Source organism: Zeus faber (assembly GCF_960531495.2).
Source record: "Zeus faber genome assembly, chromosome: 9".
Lineage (NCBI taxonomy): Eukaryota > Metazoa > Chordata > Actinopteri > Zeiformes > Zeidae > Zeus > Zeus faber.
Window position 1 is genome coordinate 7,225,963 of NC_137197.1, and position 18,745 is coordinate 7,244,707.

Here is an 18,745-nt window from a genome sequence, read left to right on the forward strand (position 1 = left end):
CATATTTACGAGTACTATCGTTGCATACTGTTGCTCGGCACGGCTGCCATACACTATTTGGACTTTACTCTGTAACACCGTTCACTTCCTTTCATAGATTTGTACATATATCTTATTTCATTTTTACTTTGATCTCTTTTGTTTAACTTGCAATGTTCTCACCTCCGTCCCCCCCCCGCGGGGTTTAAATCAATCATGAACATATCTTTTTTTATTCGACTTTTCTTTATCCAGCTTCAGGAAGAGAGAAAGATGAGAGGAGGAGACGAGTGGAAAATTTGGAAGGATAGAGTGTTCGACGAACACATAACTTGCATCTCTGGTAGCGCACAACGAACCCTTCGGTATGAGGATGGATCCGTTATTATGGAGGAGGTCAGAACGGGAACCGCCCGTTTACTCACTCATCCAGCTACAAGACGATGGATGATAAACAACAGTAAACGGCACCGCTTTAATATTCACGGTGCTCTTCCCTGTTCTCTGTCCCGTGATGGAGAGAGCTCCACCCTGTTGATGATAAAAGCAGAGACCGTACATGGGAGGACGCATAGGGAGAGACAGTCACGTGTGCATCACAGAGACAGAGAATCGTTGTATGGCTCGTCTGGGTCTTCTCTCCTCTACGTCTGGAAATAGGGCCGAATAAACCGGCAAATAAACCGGATTAGAACCGAACGAGGTAAGCCGGCGCCACATCTTCACAAAATCCAAGCTGCAACGTAGCGCAGAGACCAGTGAACAGAACGGAACATGAAGATGGAGGGCGGCAGGACAAAGGACCGCCACGGGAATACAGCCTCCAGGCGTCACCGTGGCCTATTTGGAACGTTGAGGGGGTTGTTTCTTTTCGGTTCGCTCTGTCGCTTTGTCATTTTAATTCCCAACCACACAATGGTACAAATAGTTTTTTTTATAAATTCTGTTTTTTTACAAAGATTACAGCGAGCGCTCGAGGAACAAAGAAGGGTCACCCTCGGAAGCCGTTGGAAGCCAGTGTGACTGTCAGGAAGGTGTGCACCTCAGCGGGCCGTCCACGCAACGTGTTCGAGTGGAATATGATTTACTGAAGTGGCTTTGTTCGGGAACACGGTGTGGTTGCCGCAGCCTGTCCAGCCTCCCCAAAAAACCTCAGCTCTGCTCCCCCGGGTAATAATGAGCGGAGAGGACTTTTGTCGTGAGTTCTGACTTTGGCAGAACTCTGGGGGATCCTGCGGGTGGGGTGCGGTGGGGTGGGGGTGGGGGTAGGGGCAGATTCTGCCGAGTGTGGCCGTAGCTCCGCGGATTTACAGGATAGCCGGGGTTATAAAGCCTGGCTTGTGCCCAGGGAGCAGTTCTGCGTCCCCCTTTCATCAAAATCCTTATTTCTCTCTCATTACTTTGGGGGATTCTTTTAGTTTGCAGCTGGATAGTTAATGCATTATTACAGTATTCATATCATTCATCAGTGTGTGGCTATATTAATGGCAGTGTCACTTTTAAGTGGCAAACTCATTATTTTCATTCCGAGTTTTTTTCCCTACTGTTCTGCAGAGCACGTTCTTCTGTGAGTGTGAGGACGGCTACACCGGGATCTTCTGCGAGGAGTTTGATGCCTGCCACTGTAGACCCTGCCACAACAACGCCACCTGCAGCGACGTTCGGCAGGGGGACGAGGGACGCAACTTCACATGCACCTGCCCTCCAGGTGTGTGTCTGTGTGTGTGTGTGTGTGTGTATGTGTCTGAATGTGTGTACGTGTGCGTGTGTGTATGTGTGTGTGTGTGGGTCTGTGCTTGTTTTACTATACTTGTGAGGTCCGGTCCCCCTAATGGACAATTTTTTTGGCAAAAACCACCTTTACTATTATACTTGTGTGGACCAGTCTCTGAATTCAGAAGGAACATGGGTCCTTACTTTCCAGATGTATTTACTCTGACCTCACGTTGCAGTACAAGAGAGTGTGTTTGGGTTTGAGTGTGTGTGTGTGTGTGTGTGTGTGTGTGTGTGTGTGTGTGTGTGTGTGTGTGTGTGTGTGTGTGTGTGTGTGTGTGTGTGTGTGTGCCTGCGTGCGTGCCTGCGTGTGTGTGAGTGCGCGCTTGCATGAGTGTGTGTGCGTGTGTTGGGCTGTGCACTCTCCATTGGCTTGATTAGAGCCACATTAAGAATAACAGCCTCCCCAACTCTCATTGCATTAGAGAGCAGCTCTCAACGAGGCAGAAGGAACACAGAGTAAATTCACTCTGTGATCTTGTCACAGAGGTTTATTTTGGAACCTTGGCGGCGTGCGGACGACCGGGTGGATGGTAATTTACCTCAAATAGTTGGTGGAGACTCAGTGAGCACCATCCAGTCCCCACAAAACTAACAAGCCCTGCATGAGTTGATTGGGAAGAATTGAAAGAGCGAAGGTAAGAGGATGTTCCACTTGGATCATCTTTTACACCTTGTTTAGTGGCATGAGCTGTTGGACCCACACTGTGCTCGTGTATCTGGGCTTTTTGGACGTCTGGGGTTATGTCCTTTAGGCAATCAATGGCACAAGTGCCTAAAGAGTTCTGTCAGGTGGTGTCTAGAGCGTCGCTTGGCTTGTTAGGTCGTGATATTTAACAGTGAACCAGACACATGAAGTTTTACTGAACTTCCATGACTAAGTGGAATCATCAGACCTTATAATAATAATAATAATAATAATAATAATAATTATTATTATTATTATTATTATTATTATTATTATTATAAATTATTATTATTATTATAAATTATTATTATTATATATATTTATTATTAATACTACTATTATTATATTTTTCTATTATTATTGAATATTCACTATACTGGAAAATATATATTTTTTTGGGTTAATTTCCATTTTGGCACTGATATGTGCTACACTGTGCTCGCTCCATCTTACAGAGCAAATCTGATTTTGCAGTAAGGCGGGACTGATGCAAGACGGTTGAGCATCCTGAAACCCTCGGCAGTGGAAATGTAATTGTCTCTTGGATTTCCAGGCTACGAGGGCGAGCGCTGCCTGCTGCTGGTGGACCACTGTCTGTCACAGCCCTGCAAGAACGGAGCCACTTGCTTTAGCAGCCAGGCTGGACCGAGGTGCTACTGCACCGAGGGTAAACACACACACACGCACGCACGCACGCACGCACAAACACACACACTCACACACAAAGTGATAATAATTCCCCTCCGCATCAATAATGTATCATGTATCATGTATCGTCATAGTTTTCATGTATCATGGGTGGCTGATGGATGAATTGATAGGTATCAGAATCAGAATCAGAATCAGCTTCATTTGCCAAGTATGTTCACATACGTAAAGGATTTTGACTTTTTTATTTTCCTTACTCTCAATGTACAAACATGGACTACACATACTGTACACTATACAGCTGAAACAAAGACGAGCTAAACATAAACATTTAACTACTATATACAGATGTAGATGTATATGAAAGTATATATATATATATATATATATATATATATAGCCTCCCAAATGTATAATTTAGATGGATGATACAGTAACTCACATCAAAACGACAGCCGATAAAATTGGAGATAGAACCCAAGACATTATAAAAATTGGCGATGGAAAATAAACATCAAATAACAAAACAATAAACAAAAAATAAACAAAAAAATTGAAATTTAATCAATAAAAAAATAAACCAGAAAATAAACTATTGACAATAAAAAAAATAAACGTAAAAGTGGTGTTGCTTTATACAATAAACCATTAAATGAACAAACCTCTGCATGAGTAACTCAAATTCTGATGAAAACAAGAATTGAGTAAGTTTGCATAAACATGTATAGCTTAAAATCTGTACATGAAGTAGTTTAGTGTCTATCGCCTCCGTGGATAAAATCCTTTTTTATCTCATCTCATCCTCCTTATGTTACCTCACCCTATCTCATCTCATATCTTATCTTGGGTAGGGGGGAAAGGAGGGATAGGGGGGAACACGTGTCACGTCACACCAAAACCCCTCTTCCGTTTAGCACCAACGTAAACATCCGCACAAGGAAAATCGAGAGAGGAGAAAGATGCGAATTTGCGTGCCGCTCCGTCCCCCTTCCCTCCACCCTCCCCGCGTCAGGGGGGTGGGGCCCTCCGCGTGCTTATCGCTATGTGTGCCACCGACACGGACATGCTTGATTTAAATCTCCTCCTCCTCCGCTCTAATTAGTCTCCATCGTCTCCGCGAGCCGCGCCGGCGTCTCGCGGGAACGCTCCGACCGCAAAAATACTTCTGCAGGAGCAGCAACCCCCTCAACCCGGGCCAGCTTTTTAAACGCTGATGAACACCCGTGTGCACACACACACACGCATACACACACACACACACACACACACACACACACACACACACACACACACACACACACACACACACACACACACACACACACACACACACACACACACACACACACACAAAGTGATAATAATTCCCCTCCGCATCAATAAAGGATCAGAGTTTCGGTGTTGGCGTTTGGTCCTTCCAGGTAGATTTCCCAGCGGCCAGGTAGCTTCACCTGGTTGAATTATTCATCCGCAGATGCGCTGGGATAAGTTGTGCGACACGGACGTTATCACTCGCCCCCCCCCCCCCCCCCCCCCGTGTTTGTTTTGTGTTTTTGTGGCGACGGAAGAGGGGGAGAGAGGACAAAAGAGACGTGGCGCCGTTTTAATTAGAGTTTGGAGAAAGAGCGAACGAGAGAGAGAGCGAGAGAGAGAGAGAGAGAGAGAGAGAGAGAGAGAGAGAGCGAGAGAGAGAGAGAGAGAGAGAGAGCCTTTCGATATTGACCACGCAAAGTTTGTTCATTTTGATGCGACCGTGGGTTTTTTTTGGCGCAATTATTTCTTCGCATCGTTTAATTTCTGAAAGTTGCTGGAGGTTTGGGGACATCGCCTCAGCCGCGTATTCACGGCCGATGTGTAATTGAGTGGAGGGTGGGAAATGTTTTAATAGAGGGTGTTAAAAAGACACACACCCACACACATGCATGTACGCACACACGCATGCATGCACCCACAGCTAGGCTCGGTTCGCTATATTTAAACAATTTATGCGTTAAAATGTTGGCAGCTTTATATGAACCAGAGAGAAGTCTCAACAGACAAACTTTGCAGAGAGAGCACGACATCCCTGATAAAGAAGTGTGATTTTGGGCAGCTCAACTGGCAAGTGTGGCCTGCACATCAATGTAGAGGGCCCCTTTCAATGACATAGATAAATTAGCAATAAACTAACAACACATGACTAAATGTCCTCTAATAAAAACGTTTTCCCTGTTGTTCCGCCCAGTCACAATTTGTTCACTCAATTTCTGTCAATCGACGATCATTTTTAAAATAGCCTGGTATATTACACATGTGTTATTTGGAGTAGTTAACACAAGACCAAGTGGGAAAACATACATTCATAAGTTGGCAAAGATACAAAATGTTCCTTGTTTATAGTTAATGTGAATTCATGTGGGGAACACCTCAAGGCTGAAAGTAATAAAAATGAAAATGCAACGTGGCTATGCAGGAGCAGTATAAAAGAAGATGACTGATCAGTAATATCAAAAAGGGTAAAAAATATATATATATATATCGGTGTTTATGCATTTTATTTTTCATTCTATCACAAGTGTAAAAGAAAACATGGACCCTGAGCTGGGCACGAGAATGAAGTTGAAGGCTCCCAGTCTAGCCCTTGGTTAGTAAAACCTTAAATAAAAATCGTAAGAATCGTACGCATTAGCCTCTACCATTGACAATTGAATACATAGAAAACGTGTAAAAATATTGAGAGACAGTGGACAACGGCTTTTTCTTTTTACCACATGGAGCACTAGTTACCAAAAAGGTTTCTTGCGGTGTTGAAAAGCCAATATTTTAAATTGTATCGCTCCTCTGTAGTCTTTTATCTTCATCATTTCCCAACACGGGGGAACCAGAGAGTAGAGCGTACTAGAAACACGGGCTGCTTTCCGCTCCCCTTCTCTCAGAACAGACTCCTGGTATCTAGTTTGTCCTCTGGGAGGAAGTGACACGTTTCTTTACTCAACACTCTTCCAGCGCTCTGTTTTTTTGTTTCTTTTTATCTGGGGCAATACGTAGTGAGATCCTTTAAGTAATTATTTAGATATGCTTCTTTCTATCCAGGCTGAACGGGAACTGCCGACTATAGTTACACACACGCTGATACACACACCTACTGTACATGCCCAATATATCACAGTATCAGTAACACACACACACACACACACACCCACATGCACACACACATGGGTGCGCACGCATGCACGCACACACACACACACACACACACACACACACACACACACACACACACACACACACACACACACACACACACACACACACACACACACACACGCAGCTCTCTCACGTTCTCCTTCAGATGAAGTTATTAGAGAAAAGACTCCTCTACCCTCAAACACGATGATGGATGCCAACACTGGAAGTTATCAAAGTAGAATCAAAAACTGCCTAATTATTTTTTACCCCCCTTAGCCACAAAGGCCGGGTGTTAGAATGTCATTATTTTTTGTAATGCATTTTTTTTTTTTTTTTTTTTTTTGGAAAAGCAATGGTGGGCTGAGGTCTTTGGAAAAAAAAGAATGAACAGCCTGCAAATTATATCAACCCTTATTTAAGGGACTGCTTGTGAGAGTATGGACAAAAAATTGTCCTGTAAGAGAACACAGCCATGCACACGCGTTGCAGCTGGATTGTTTTTTTTGTTTTTTTGGCTGCAAAAGGTGATTAAAAAGCCTAGACATCTTTGTCAGTGCACAAGCGAGAAGTAGTGAAGCATTTTATTACTGATACTTTATTACGTATACTTTTATACTTTATTTTATATTTTATTCACTTTTAGCCAATTTTAGCCATTATATGAAAAACATGAAAACAATGCAGGCTTAATAATGGCCCATAAAATTGTAAAATGGAAAAAAATAAAACAATAAAGGTAATAAAATAAATTCCAGTAATTGAAAATAATAATTATAATACACTATAAAGTATAATACAAAAATCTGTAAAACAAAGTGGAGCAGCCTAATGAAAAGCCCTGGAGCAAAGTTTTAAGTTGAGTTTTAAAACAGGTCAGAGTTGGGACAGCTCTGGTTCCACAGACAGTGTGATGCGGTCGATGGCTGTAGCACGTTCTACTTTCTACTACGATTGTAAATCTAGAATCATAGATTGGTCGGGTATCTGTTTACTGATGTTAGACTATTCTGATTGTTAAACACAACATCAACAGAGACATTGCTATTGATATTAAACTAAATGCAGTCAATTTTGATCGTAAGCCGTTTAACTGACCCAGAATGGAGCAGCCTCTAGCCCACAACCAGCAGTGTGGAGGGGGCAGCCGGCTCGCTATATTTAAACTGTTACTGCTTCTACTACTCTTTTTTTTCTCCTTTTCCTTGGCAGGTTTATATTTGAACTAATGAGAACTCTCCTGGCGCCCGGCTATAGTCCTGCCATGGTTTGTGTGTGTGTGTGTGTGTGTGTGTGTGTGTGTGTGTGTGTGTGTGTGTGTGTGTGTGTGTGTGTGTGTGTGTGTGTGTGTGTGTGTGTGTGTGTGTGTGTGTGTGTGTGAACAGATGATTATCCATCATTAGCACTGAGCGCCATGCTGAGCACTATGGCTGCATCATCACTATCTTATATTCTTCTCTCGGCCTGATGGAATGTTCCAGTGTCTCTGAGCACCACCCGATATAACATTGACACGTTCCCAAATATGTATTGATTGATTGTTTTAATGATGGCCTGATAGATAGATGCATTGATCCGTACATTTCAATGGACTCAGGGCAGGGCTCAGGAGGGTCCATGTCTAACTTTGTCTCACATCTAAACCCCCAACACCTCCTCCTCACCAGGCTACCAAGGCGACACGTGTGAGCAGAAGGTGGACCCGTGTGCCTCGGGCCCCTGCCACAACAACGGGACCTGCTACGTCCAAGACCGCCCCGGGCCGCTGGAGTTCGGCTGCAGCTGCACGGCGGGTTTCACCGGGCCCACGTGCGCCCAGCTGGTGGACTTCTGTGCCCTCAACCCCTGCGCTCATGGGATCTGTCGCAGTGTGGGCAATAGCTACCGGTGCCTGTGCGTCCCAGGTGAGTCGCATCGGTCGCCTCAGGTTCACCCATTGTTTACCTTTCTGCATCCGCTGCAGCCTAGAAGGGGGACTCCTCCTTCTGTGGCACCTACTCAAAGGTTTCTAGTCTTCTCTCTTCTGGGAGTTTTTCCTTGCTCGGGTGGGGTTAAGACCAGGGGATGCTGTTGATTTCTATGTGAGATGTGGGCTTGTGAAGCCCTTGAAACTGTACTGTGATTAAGGGCTATATAAATAAACTTCTGGGATTTAGAGTGGTAATCTGTGAGATCATTTTGTTCTTAAAAAAGTCTAATATTTGAAATTTTTCCAATTTTATTTAGCTGTCACTTGATAAGAAACAACCATTCAATGTACAGTATTTGTGTTATGCATGTGCTGCTCACCACCAGTAATGGCAAAAGTGTATAGAGCAGCAAAAAGAACAGCACCCTTGCTTGCTCTCCTCTATCTCCGTAGGACATGGAGACGTGCTTTTTTGGTTAGAAACGTGGACTTGAGGCCGGCCGCAATGTGCACACCAAGGAACTTGATGCTTTTGACCTTCTCTATGCTTGAGCCATTAGGCGTTTTTTTTGCGCTGTCCTTTTTCATAGCTCAAAGAACTTTTTGGAGGAACCAACCCTTTTTTTTTGTGTCCGCACTGCAGGACCTAGGAACGATCGTAGTTCTTAGAACGCCGTTCTTAAGGGACTTTTTTAGTTCCCACTCCGGGACAGGGACTAACCGGCACAAGAGGAACCTTCAGTGATGGAAGTGCACGGTGATAAGTCCAGACGTAAGTGCACGGTGATTGGTGGAACACATGAGCCAGTGCAGCACCGGCAAGCCATGTAAAATGGTAACAACCGAAGCCAAAAATAAGACGCTTAATTTAAAGTAAATATGTCTTTATTTACACACAATTTATTTCCAAAACATAAAAAAAAAAACAATAAAACTGCGGCACTCTACCCTGCCTATCACGTGTCTCAAATTTGTTCAGGAACAGATTTTGGTGGGCTGATAAGCTGAAATAAGTTAAAGTTTACAAACTAATACAACACCGAACTCATGCTGAGACCCCATTGGCTTACGTCACTTCAGAGTTCCTACTGCCGGTGTGAATACAGCCAGAAAAAAATCCCTTGGAGGTATTTTATTCTCGAGTGACCTCCCAAGTTCCTAGTTCCCCTCAGGGAGACCCCAGAACTGTTCGGTCCCAAAACACCTATTGATGTGCAACAGGGAGTGTTCAGCGCAGGCCAACAACCATCTCCCATCTCTTTTGTTTTATCAACATGGATTAATAGGTTGTTGTTGGTACACCAGATTTCTAGCTGATCTACTCCCTCTCTGTATGCTGACTCATCGTTGTTGCTAATGAGACCTACAGCCATCATGTCATCAGCAAACTTGATGATTTGGTTTGAGTTGTATTGCGGACTGTCTGAGGTCTCTCCGCCAGAAAGTCCAAGATCCAGTTACAGATGGCAGTGTTCAAGCCCAGCAGTCCCAGCTTTCCTATCAGCATCTGGGGGATGATCATGTTCAAAGCTGAACTCACGTTTATGAACAGCATTCTCATGTAGGTGTTTGCATTGTCCAGGTGGGAAAGGGCCAGATGGAGGGCAGAGCATAATAGAATCCTCAGTGGACTGGTTAGCGCCATATGCAAACTGGCAGGAGTCTAGTGAGGTGGAGAGCCTGGTTTTCATATGGCCTATGAGTAGCCTCTCAAAGCACTTTATTGTGATTGGAGCGAGTGCTCCAGGGCAATAGTCGTTGAGGCAGGACAGTCGATTTGTTCAGCACTGGTATGTAAGTGGTGGCCTTTGATTGCCTGCCTCAGGGAGATGTTGAAGATGCCCGTGAGGACCTCTGCTAGTTGGTCTGCACATTGACTTCTGCTAGTTGGTGGCCATGTTCCCTGAGCACACAACTAAGTATGCTGTCAGGTTCAGGAGCCTTGCTTGGATCGAGTCTGGGCAGAGTCTTCCTGGCATCAGCTGTGGACAGGCACAATATATGATCATCGAGAGGAGGGTAGGTCTTCCTTGCAGGCACGTCGTTCAGTGCTTCAAACCGTGCATAGAAATAATTCACATCCACATTGATCTGGGAGGGAATCATTCCTGTCACATACAAGAGGTGAGATCCTGTCTTCAGTGATGCCCTGGACGCCCTGCCACATGTGCCATGTGTCTCTGGTGTCTAGAAAGTAGCCATGGATTTTCTGTGAGTACACACACTTTGCTACTCCAACGGCTCTGGACAGGAAGACCCTCACTGTCTTGAGGGCTGCCTTGTTATCCGATTTGAGGGCAACATCATGGGTTTTCAGCAGCGCGTGCACCTCGGTAGTCAGCCATGGCTTCTGGTTGGCTCGTGTAGTGAAGGACTTGGAGACAGTATCATTATCTATGCACTTGCTGATGTAGCCCGTCAGAGATGCTGCACACTCATCCAAGTTGATGTGTTTGTCACAGGAAGCAGCTTCCTTGAACATGTTCCAGTCTGTGTGGTCGAAGCAGTCCTGCAGTGCTGAGGTGGCTCCTTCTGGCCACGCTATGATCTGCTTCGGAACCGATTTGGCTCGTAATAGCAGCGATCTGTATGCTGGAATTAGCATAACAGAGATGTGGTCTGGGGAGCCGAGGTGGGGGCGGGGGGAGGCCTTGAAGCATTGTGAATGTCCCTGTAAACAAGGTCCCAAATGTTCACCTCTCCGGTTGCAATGCTCACAGGTTAAATGATAACACATGATAAAATTTGAGCAAAACGGATTTGAGATTTCATTGGTTAAAATCCGCCGGCGACTGTAGAGTCCCTAGTGCCCTAGCGTTGGCACTGGAAGGGATATATGATTATGGGAATATAGGGGGCATTAGGACAATGGCGATGAATTCCCTTGGCAGATAATAGAGTCTGCATTTAACACTAATGAACTCCACCAGTGATGAACAGTAGCTCGAAGGTACTGCAGCATTTGCACACTAGTCTTTGTTGATATAAACACACAAACCACCACCGTGGGTCTTACCGGACGCTGAGACTTCTCTGTCCGCACGGAAGGCGGTTATCCCTTCTAGCTGGATGGCTCTATCGGGGATGTTGTCATTGATGCCACGTTTCCGTAAAAATAAACGCACAGCAGTCCCTCATCTCATGCTGGAAAGCCAGTTGTAGTCTGAGGTAATCCAGTTTATTGTCCAGGGAGCGAAAATTGGAAAGAAAAATGCTTGGAGGAGGCGGTGTGCTGCGGTTAGCCTTTAGCCTAGCATGGATCCAGGCCCGCTTGCCACGCTTCTGTTCTCTCTGGCACCGCCTGCGGCGCCTCTTTGGTCGGGCATCTGTGACAGATGGCACCGTGGTCTCAGGGTAGCATTTCCATTGTTGCGGTTAGCGGAAGGAACAAGCGTTGTTTTCTGATTTCCAGTATAATATGGTATATTTACCACATTAACTACACTTAGCACTGTATTTTGCGGACCTGGAGAGGCCGCTGCGTCTATACACGCTGCCCTCTTGCCACTTGGGGGATGATGTCACCCTCAGAATTTCTGGTGTAATCCACCCCAACACAGACAATCTTACGTATTTGCGCTTTAACGACAGGATAATATGAAGGTACAGGTTTCCGTCAGTGTCGATGCACTGTATCCCTCTGTGAGTCAGTCACAGAGCCGTCTATCAGACACCTCTCATCATCGCGTAATGGTGCATGGCATGCTCTCACCACCTCTCGCTCGGCCTATCACGCTCACTCTCTCTCTCTCTCACTCTCTCGCTCTTTTTCCTGACATCTCTGTTATTCGCTTTCCTTACTTCTTGTCATGCAAGCAGGAATAGATAACTTTTTGCCAAAACTTATGTAGTTAACGTTGATTGCACAATGTAGTGGCTTTAGAATAATGTCACCATCATTGGGACTGCCACCGGGTACGAAACCCGGAAAAAGATCGATTTATAGCAGCGTGTCAGGAAGTGCATCAACTAATGTGCCACCATTGGCAGAAAAAGCAGACGGGAGAACAATCTACTCCAAGTAGATCATAAACCCTTGAATATAAAAACGACTCCTTGAAATCGGTTGAGAAATGTCAACGTTAAAGCTTTCTCCAGAAAAACTGCAGTTCCCCCGTCTACTTGTATTTGTTTACAGTTCAGTCTTGCCCGTAGCAGTCAATGCGGCGTCTATGCACTGTATATATGTCTAAGATTAACCAACCAAAAGACGTCAAATGAAACTAAAACTGTGACAATTTCAATTCACCTCTTCAGTGAACATGCTTCTCTTTTTTTCTCTCTTATTTCCAAAGCGGTGTTGATCATTCACACGGAGCGCTCTGAACGACCGTGAAGCGGCCCGGTTGCTTTTGCGACAGCGGCGCAAAAGTTGTCTATTGCCTCTTTAAGTTCAGCGAAACGAAGAAGAGCCGCGGGACTCGCGGTGTGGGGGGGCGCCCGTTCGAGGCGGGGAGGCGGCAAATATTGCTCAGCAGCTCAGACTGATGCGTTCTTCCTAGATGAGATGATCACAGCACCGGCGCTGATGGCGGCGCGCGCCGACCAATCGAGCGGAATGATGACGAATCATTATCCGTTCTCTGGTGAATTCCCTCCTGCGGGAAGGTAGGAGGGCGGCTTTTCTAGCTGCACGTAAAGACGGCCTGACACAATCCCTCCTCGGCACCGTTTGACAGGCCAAGAGCTCGCTGTCGCTCTCTATTTGCCGCCTCTTCCTGTTCTTTCTTCAAACCGCCCCCATCCCCATCGTCCATCTCTTTACAGTCAAATCCTTTTAAGCTGAGGCCCAGTAGAGTGAGGCTGTAAAGCAAACAGTGCTCTCATTAAGTGGTTCTCAACTGGTTTATGCCCAGGATCCACACTGTCCCTAGCCATTATGACCCAATCGTAATTTGAGATTTGAACCACGCCTCAGTTGGAATCAGTGTTTCAAAAAAGAGGCACATTTACAATGCAGGGTTTTTATTTTGAAACACTGCATCGTAAATTTGCTGCACGAAAAAATATTGATATGATCGAAGTTAAGATGTACACGCCTGGACCACTAGAAATGGGCCAGTGACCCAGTGTTTGATCAGGACCCGCCAGTTGACAACCATCGCTCTGATTTGTACCACTTTTTAACTAGAATGAAATCTAGCATTTTCAACATATTTTCCTGACTTGCTGTTGAGAAAAAAGCTATTCCTTAGTAGATAAAGGGTGAACATCGTGGTCACTGTTAACATATGTTTCGGATTGTGATGGTGTTTTGTGGGCATCATTTTTAAAGGTTTTCATTTGGATTTTCGCTTGTTATCATGGTTCAGTGTATTGGATCTGCCTAGCCTTTCACCAATTAATGTGACTTTGTTTTTTACCCTAGTTCTCTTTGAGACAACAGTATTGAGACCTTAAAGTAACAGAGATCACGCAAATAAGATTCCACGAATAACACATCTTAATAATTCAGTATTTTTCTTTTCTTGGAGAAGCTCTAGTGGTAAACCAAAACAGTGCCTGTGGATTGTTGCATCATGGGCTTTCCCGTCCTCCATCTTGTGTTCTCCATTTTGTATTAGTTGTTGTTGCCCCCATCCCTTTGTCCTTCCTGCTCTTTATCTTTCTGTCGACCCCCCCCCACACACACACACAAACACACACACACTCCCCTCCCAGCACCTCCAGTTACCATGGTGAAACTGTGCATTGCATCTGTGTGTGTGTGTGTGTGTGTGTGTGTGTGTGTGTGTGTGTGTGTGTGTGTGTGTGTGTGTGTGTGTGTGTGGCTCCCAGCTGTTAGCTGTGGCTGTGGGAGCACTAGTTGGGCAGATGCTGTTGTCCAATCAGATGGCTCTGCTCAGACAGCCCTGTCTAATGGGATTGGTGAGGTTGGTGATTTGCAGTAAGTGTCCCAGACATTACGTTACGATGAACACGCGTGTGCACATGCACATGCACTCCCCAAAACAACCAAACGCGTGCGCGCGCACGCACGCACACACGCACACACACACACACACACACACACACACACACACACACACACACACACACACACACACACACACACACACACACACACGCATAGTTATTTGACCTTTCTCTGCCTCATCAGTATTCCAGCTGGCATCTAAGGTATGTGTGTGTGTGTGTGTGTGTGTGTGTGTGTGTGTGTGTGTGTGTGTGTGTGTGTGTGTGTGTGTGTGTGTGTGTGTGTGTGTGTGTGTGTGTGTGTGTGTGTGTGTCTTTGCACAAGTTTGATGATGTGTGCGTTTGTAAACGGCAGTTAGTAATATTAAAGAGGGCTGCAAGAGACTTGATATGGAGAGGGGTGCCGTTTTCTCCAGTGTGTGTGTGTGTGTGTGTGTGTGTGTGTGTGTGTGTGTGTGTGTGTGTGTGTGTGTGTGTGTGTGTGTGTGTGTGTATATGTGTGTGTGTGTGTGTGTGTGTCTGTGTGTGCCTGTTGGCATTCTGACGGCAGACTGCCACTGGGCTGATAGGCATAGGGCTTGCATCCCCTGCTATCTGACTCCCAGCTCGGGGGAGCGGCGATGGGGATGCCAGCCTGCAGGAAGCAGAGTGAACCTGGGAAATGCACTTGACATTTCACTGGCATTCTGCTGAAAAGACCTCGAGGGCTCCAGCCAAGATTCTCATTAATTCCTCCATTTTCCTCCACCAGACATCCATGTTGGCTCTAGGCTAATGGATGTTCAAAACTTTTTAGTTTTTATTTTTAACCAATTGTCCCGAGTTACAAATGTAGTCCTCCCGGAAAAGGGGCTAATGGAAACAAATTGCCCCTCTATCATGTGGGGAGCCCCAGGACATAGATACAGCATTTTGGGTTACCAACATAGCTTCCTTAAAACATATTGTGTTATAATTCGTATTCAGAAGATTTAGAATTAGTATAGGGGATACATGTCAGCAAGGTCCAGACAGGTGCACAAATTTTATATTATTAATGGAACCATCTCAGGCCTTTTTTTATACACATACAGAATACACATTACTAATTATAGCACATAATGAAATCACATGCAGGCGATGTGAGATCACTTACACAACCTGTTCTGCCAAATACTGTCCAAAACTGTACTGTCTCTTTCCGTCTTCTTCCAGATTAATTATTCTCTCTCGCTCACTATTTTCCAGTGGATTTGCTGCAGCTTGTCGCAATTGAAGGCAAAACAGGAGAAGCCTTGAGAGTCTGTGGTTATTGACCTTGGAGTTGCACTATTTTGTGATGTCAGAGGCTTTCTCTGCATCGGTACGAAGCTGCCATCCAATGGTGGACACAGTGCACTGCATTCCACTTAGAATAACACCAAGTACAAGGAGACTGAATGAATATGTAAATGCCGTACATTCAAAAAGTCACTGATCTTTATGCTTATCTAAAATGTCTGCAGCCCGTCAAAGGAACAGTCAGGGTATTCAGCGATGCCTTGATTCCACACTTTTAGAAAATAAAGTACAACATGGTACCTCTAGGGGTCCAATGGCTGGCAGTGCCTTCTAAGGTATGGTCATGTGCCCTTGGCATGGGTACTTGGTGACACATTTGGACTTAACTGGTGCACAAATTGTACAAGTTTGTCCTTTACAAGGTGCCATTGTACCCCCTGAAGGTAGAAAGTCTCCTTGGGGATCAACGGTGCTTCCGCCGCCAAGTCTTTCCCTCAAGCTCATTATCTTTGCTCTCTAAGTGCTTCAGCAGACAACACTCTACTTTGCTTGGCAATGAGAATCTCCCGGGTGTAAATGTGTTTGACTGGGGCCAAGGGTTTGCAAAGTCCCTCCAGTACAGTAAAATCAATGTCTCCACTTTGTGCGTCCCAATAAGGCTACCACGGCTTGTACTGCGAGGAGGAATACAACGAGTGTCTGTCTGCTCCCTGCCAGAACTACGCCACCTGCAGGGACCTGATCAACGCCTACGAGTGTGTCTGCACGCCACAGTTTGAAGGTGTGTGTGTGTGTGTGTGTGTGTGTGTGTGTGTGTGTGTGTGTGTGTGTGTGTGTGTGTGGATGCACCCTCTCCCACGTGCTTCCCTTCTAGGAATGCATGCAACAACTATGTAATTCCCCTTGTAGGAAGACACTGTGAGATCTACAAGGATCCCTGCCTGAAGGTGCATTGCCAGAACGGAGGTCGCTGTGAAAGTGATGGGCTCAACGCATCCTGCATCTGCGCTCCAGGATACCTCGGTGAGCGCTCCCGTTGCGTATCGCCCTGACCAACACGCCCATTAGTACCGATCAATTTGTGTGCAGGCCATAAATGATGCATACGCAGTACTTACTTGCTTGTCGTGAGTAAATATGAGAGAGGAAAGGGACGGTGATGGACCGCGGCCGCTTGTGTTCGCCCCTTTAAATTGTATCAATGTCTGGATGTTAACTGCTTTGCGGTTTCATTGGAGCCCTGTGACATTTTTCCGTTCAACCAGGGGAGAGCTGTGAGATGGATGTTAACGAGTGCGAGAGCAACCCCTGTCACCACGGTGGAACCTGCATTGACCAATCAAACGGCTTCACCTGTCACTGCCAGCCAGGCTGGGTGGGACCCAGCTGCGAGATCCGTAAGTCAAGCTGCCAAGAACCCTCAGCTTGAACCATTAATCCTAAAATAAGACAAATGGGAAAAGCGAAAGTGTGTGTGTGTGTGTGTGTGTGTGTGTGTGTGTGTGTGTGTGTGTGTGTGTGTGTGTGCATGCGTGCATGCGTGCGTGTGTGTGTGCGTGCATGCGTGCGTATCTGCGTGCGTGTGTTCCAGACCTGCAGTGGAAGCCGGCGCACCAGGACGACAACCTGACCACCATGCCTCGCCACTCGCTCTACATCATCATCGGAGCGCTGTGCGTGGCCTTCGTCCTGATGCTCATCATCCTCATTGTGGGGATCTGCCGCATCAGCCGCATCGAGTACCAGGGCTCGTCCCGTCACGCCTACCAGGAGTTCTACAACTGCCGCAGCATCGACAGCGAGTTCAGCAACGCCATCGCCTCCATCCGCCACGCCAGGTGGGTCGCTCTTTAAGAAAAAGAAAGTGTCATTCAACAAGTAAAGTTGATTTCTTTCTACTTTTTCATGGGAGTAGAGCTGTTTATATTCCCATAGATTCCAGGAGGTCAGTGTGTTCTAGTTCAGTGGTCCTCAACATGGGGTCCAGGGACCCCCAGGGGTCCTTCAAGAGGTTCCAGCCAAATTATTTGCAGTTAAACTTCACTTAAATTTCATTTACATCACATCAGCACTGTGAGATAATGGACCAAACGTCACTGTTTTGATCCTGGTTTCACTGTTATCTCACTGACTCTGGTATAGACAGGTATGAAAGTTTGGACTAAATCATATTTAACAATAGAAACCTTCTCGCATTTGGGTCCCAGATTCAAAATCTCATCAAACGGGTTCCGTGGCCCAACGCATATCAAATTGAGATGATATGAAAATGTTTGGGAGGTTATTTGTCAGGGTTAGCAAACTGATATGCAGATTCACCTCGGGGGATCTCCACGACAATGAACTGTGGTTGGTGTTTGGATGACTGTTTTATGACGGCGGTGTGTGTGACTGATTGTGTCTGCCTTCTCGTCAGATTTGGGAAGAAGTCCAGACCCGCCATGTACGACGCCACTCCCATCACCTACGAAGACTACAGCCCTGACGACAAGCCTCTGGTCACCCTCATCAAAACTAAAGATTTGTAAAAACCCCGCCAAAGCAGCACACACGCCTGATCACACACACACACAAGAACGACGAGGCACGTACACGAATACACACATATACAGAAAGTATTTCTTAAGGAAAAAAAAAACAACGGCAAAACAAAATAGAATGTAGAAATTAAAGAAAAAGTACAATCTAGTTTAAAATGAGAACATATGGAATTTGATACATATATTTTCAAAGACCATGACAAGGCTATGTTAGTTCCATATGAGCGTCTTTACATTACAATTGTCCACTACAGGTGCGACCACCGGTAACGTTTGTCTTGATGTGGCTCCCGCAAAAAAAAAAAAACAGAATCAGACTCCTCCCGATCCGGACTCGGCAGACGGTGCCGAAAGCCGAACGCTACGGGCGGAGGGCCGGTAGAACTAGGCGCGCACCCCTGTAATGCGTACACTCAAACTTTTCTTTTTTCATCCTCTATTTAAAAAGATCTGCAGTAGGTTGCCTTACTCTGTGCATGGAATAGATTTGATGTCTTTAATCCGCTGTTATTTTCCAGAAGGTTTGTATTAGTTTGTTGGCATTTTTTTGGGTTGTAGTTGTATATCTCGTCGTCAGGATGGCGCCACACTTTTCTTTCTTTTGGGGTAATTTTGTGGTTGGTAGATCAAAATAAATATGTAAGTAAACAAGCCCCAGTCTAGTGGGAGCTGATTGAACATTGTTATTTCCTTTTTTTCTTTTTTTTCTTTTATAAATAAAAAATAAACGTACAGTAGCTGGGTGTACTCACCATTGACTGCACTTCTAAAATGGTCCCGTGCAAATAGATTAACAGTGTTGAATCTTTTCTCTGTGAGAGCTTATCTGTAGAAGTGCCATCCAAACGGCTGTGGGCGTCGACTGAG

General features: G+C 45.5%; 1 protein-coding gene across 1 annotated transcript in view; it reads left to right on the top strand.

The window, feature by feature from the left end:
• dner (delta/notch-like EGF repeat containing) overlaps nt 1-18,243 on the top strand; it is a gene marked incomplete at its 5' end in the record, with an annotated part of 49,263 nt that extends 31,020 nt beyond the window's left edge. Inside the window, 8 exons of the mRNA XM_080007342.1 lie at nt 1,534-1,687; nt 2,994-3,107; nt 7,921-8,157; nt 15,997-16,119; nt 16,248-16,361; nt 16,604-16,735; nt 16,930-17,176; nt 17,755-18,243. Of these exons, the coding sequence (XP_079863468.1) occupies nt 1,534-1,687; nt 2,994-3,107; nt 7,921-8,157; nt 15,997-16,119; nt 16,248-16,361; nt 16,604-16,735; nt 16,930-17,176; nt 17,755-17,866 (1,233 nt within the window). The 3' untranslated portion in view covers nt 17,867-18,243. The remainder of the gene's footprint in view (nt 1-1,533; nt 1,688-2,993; nt 3,108-7,920; nt 8,158-15,996; nt 16,120-16,247; nt 16,362-16,603; nt 16,736-16,929; nt 17,177-17,754) is intronic.
• Nucleotides 18,244-18,745: the final 502 nt, after the last annotated feature.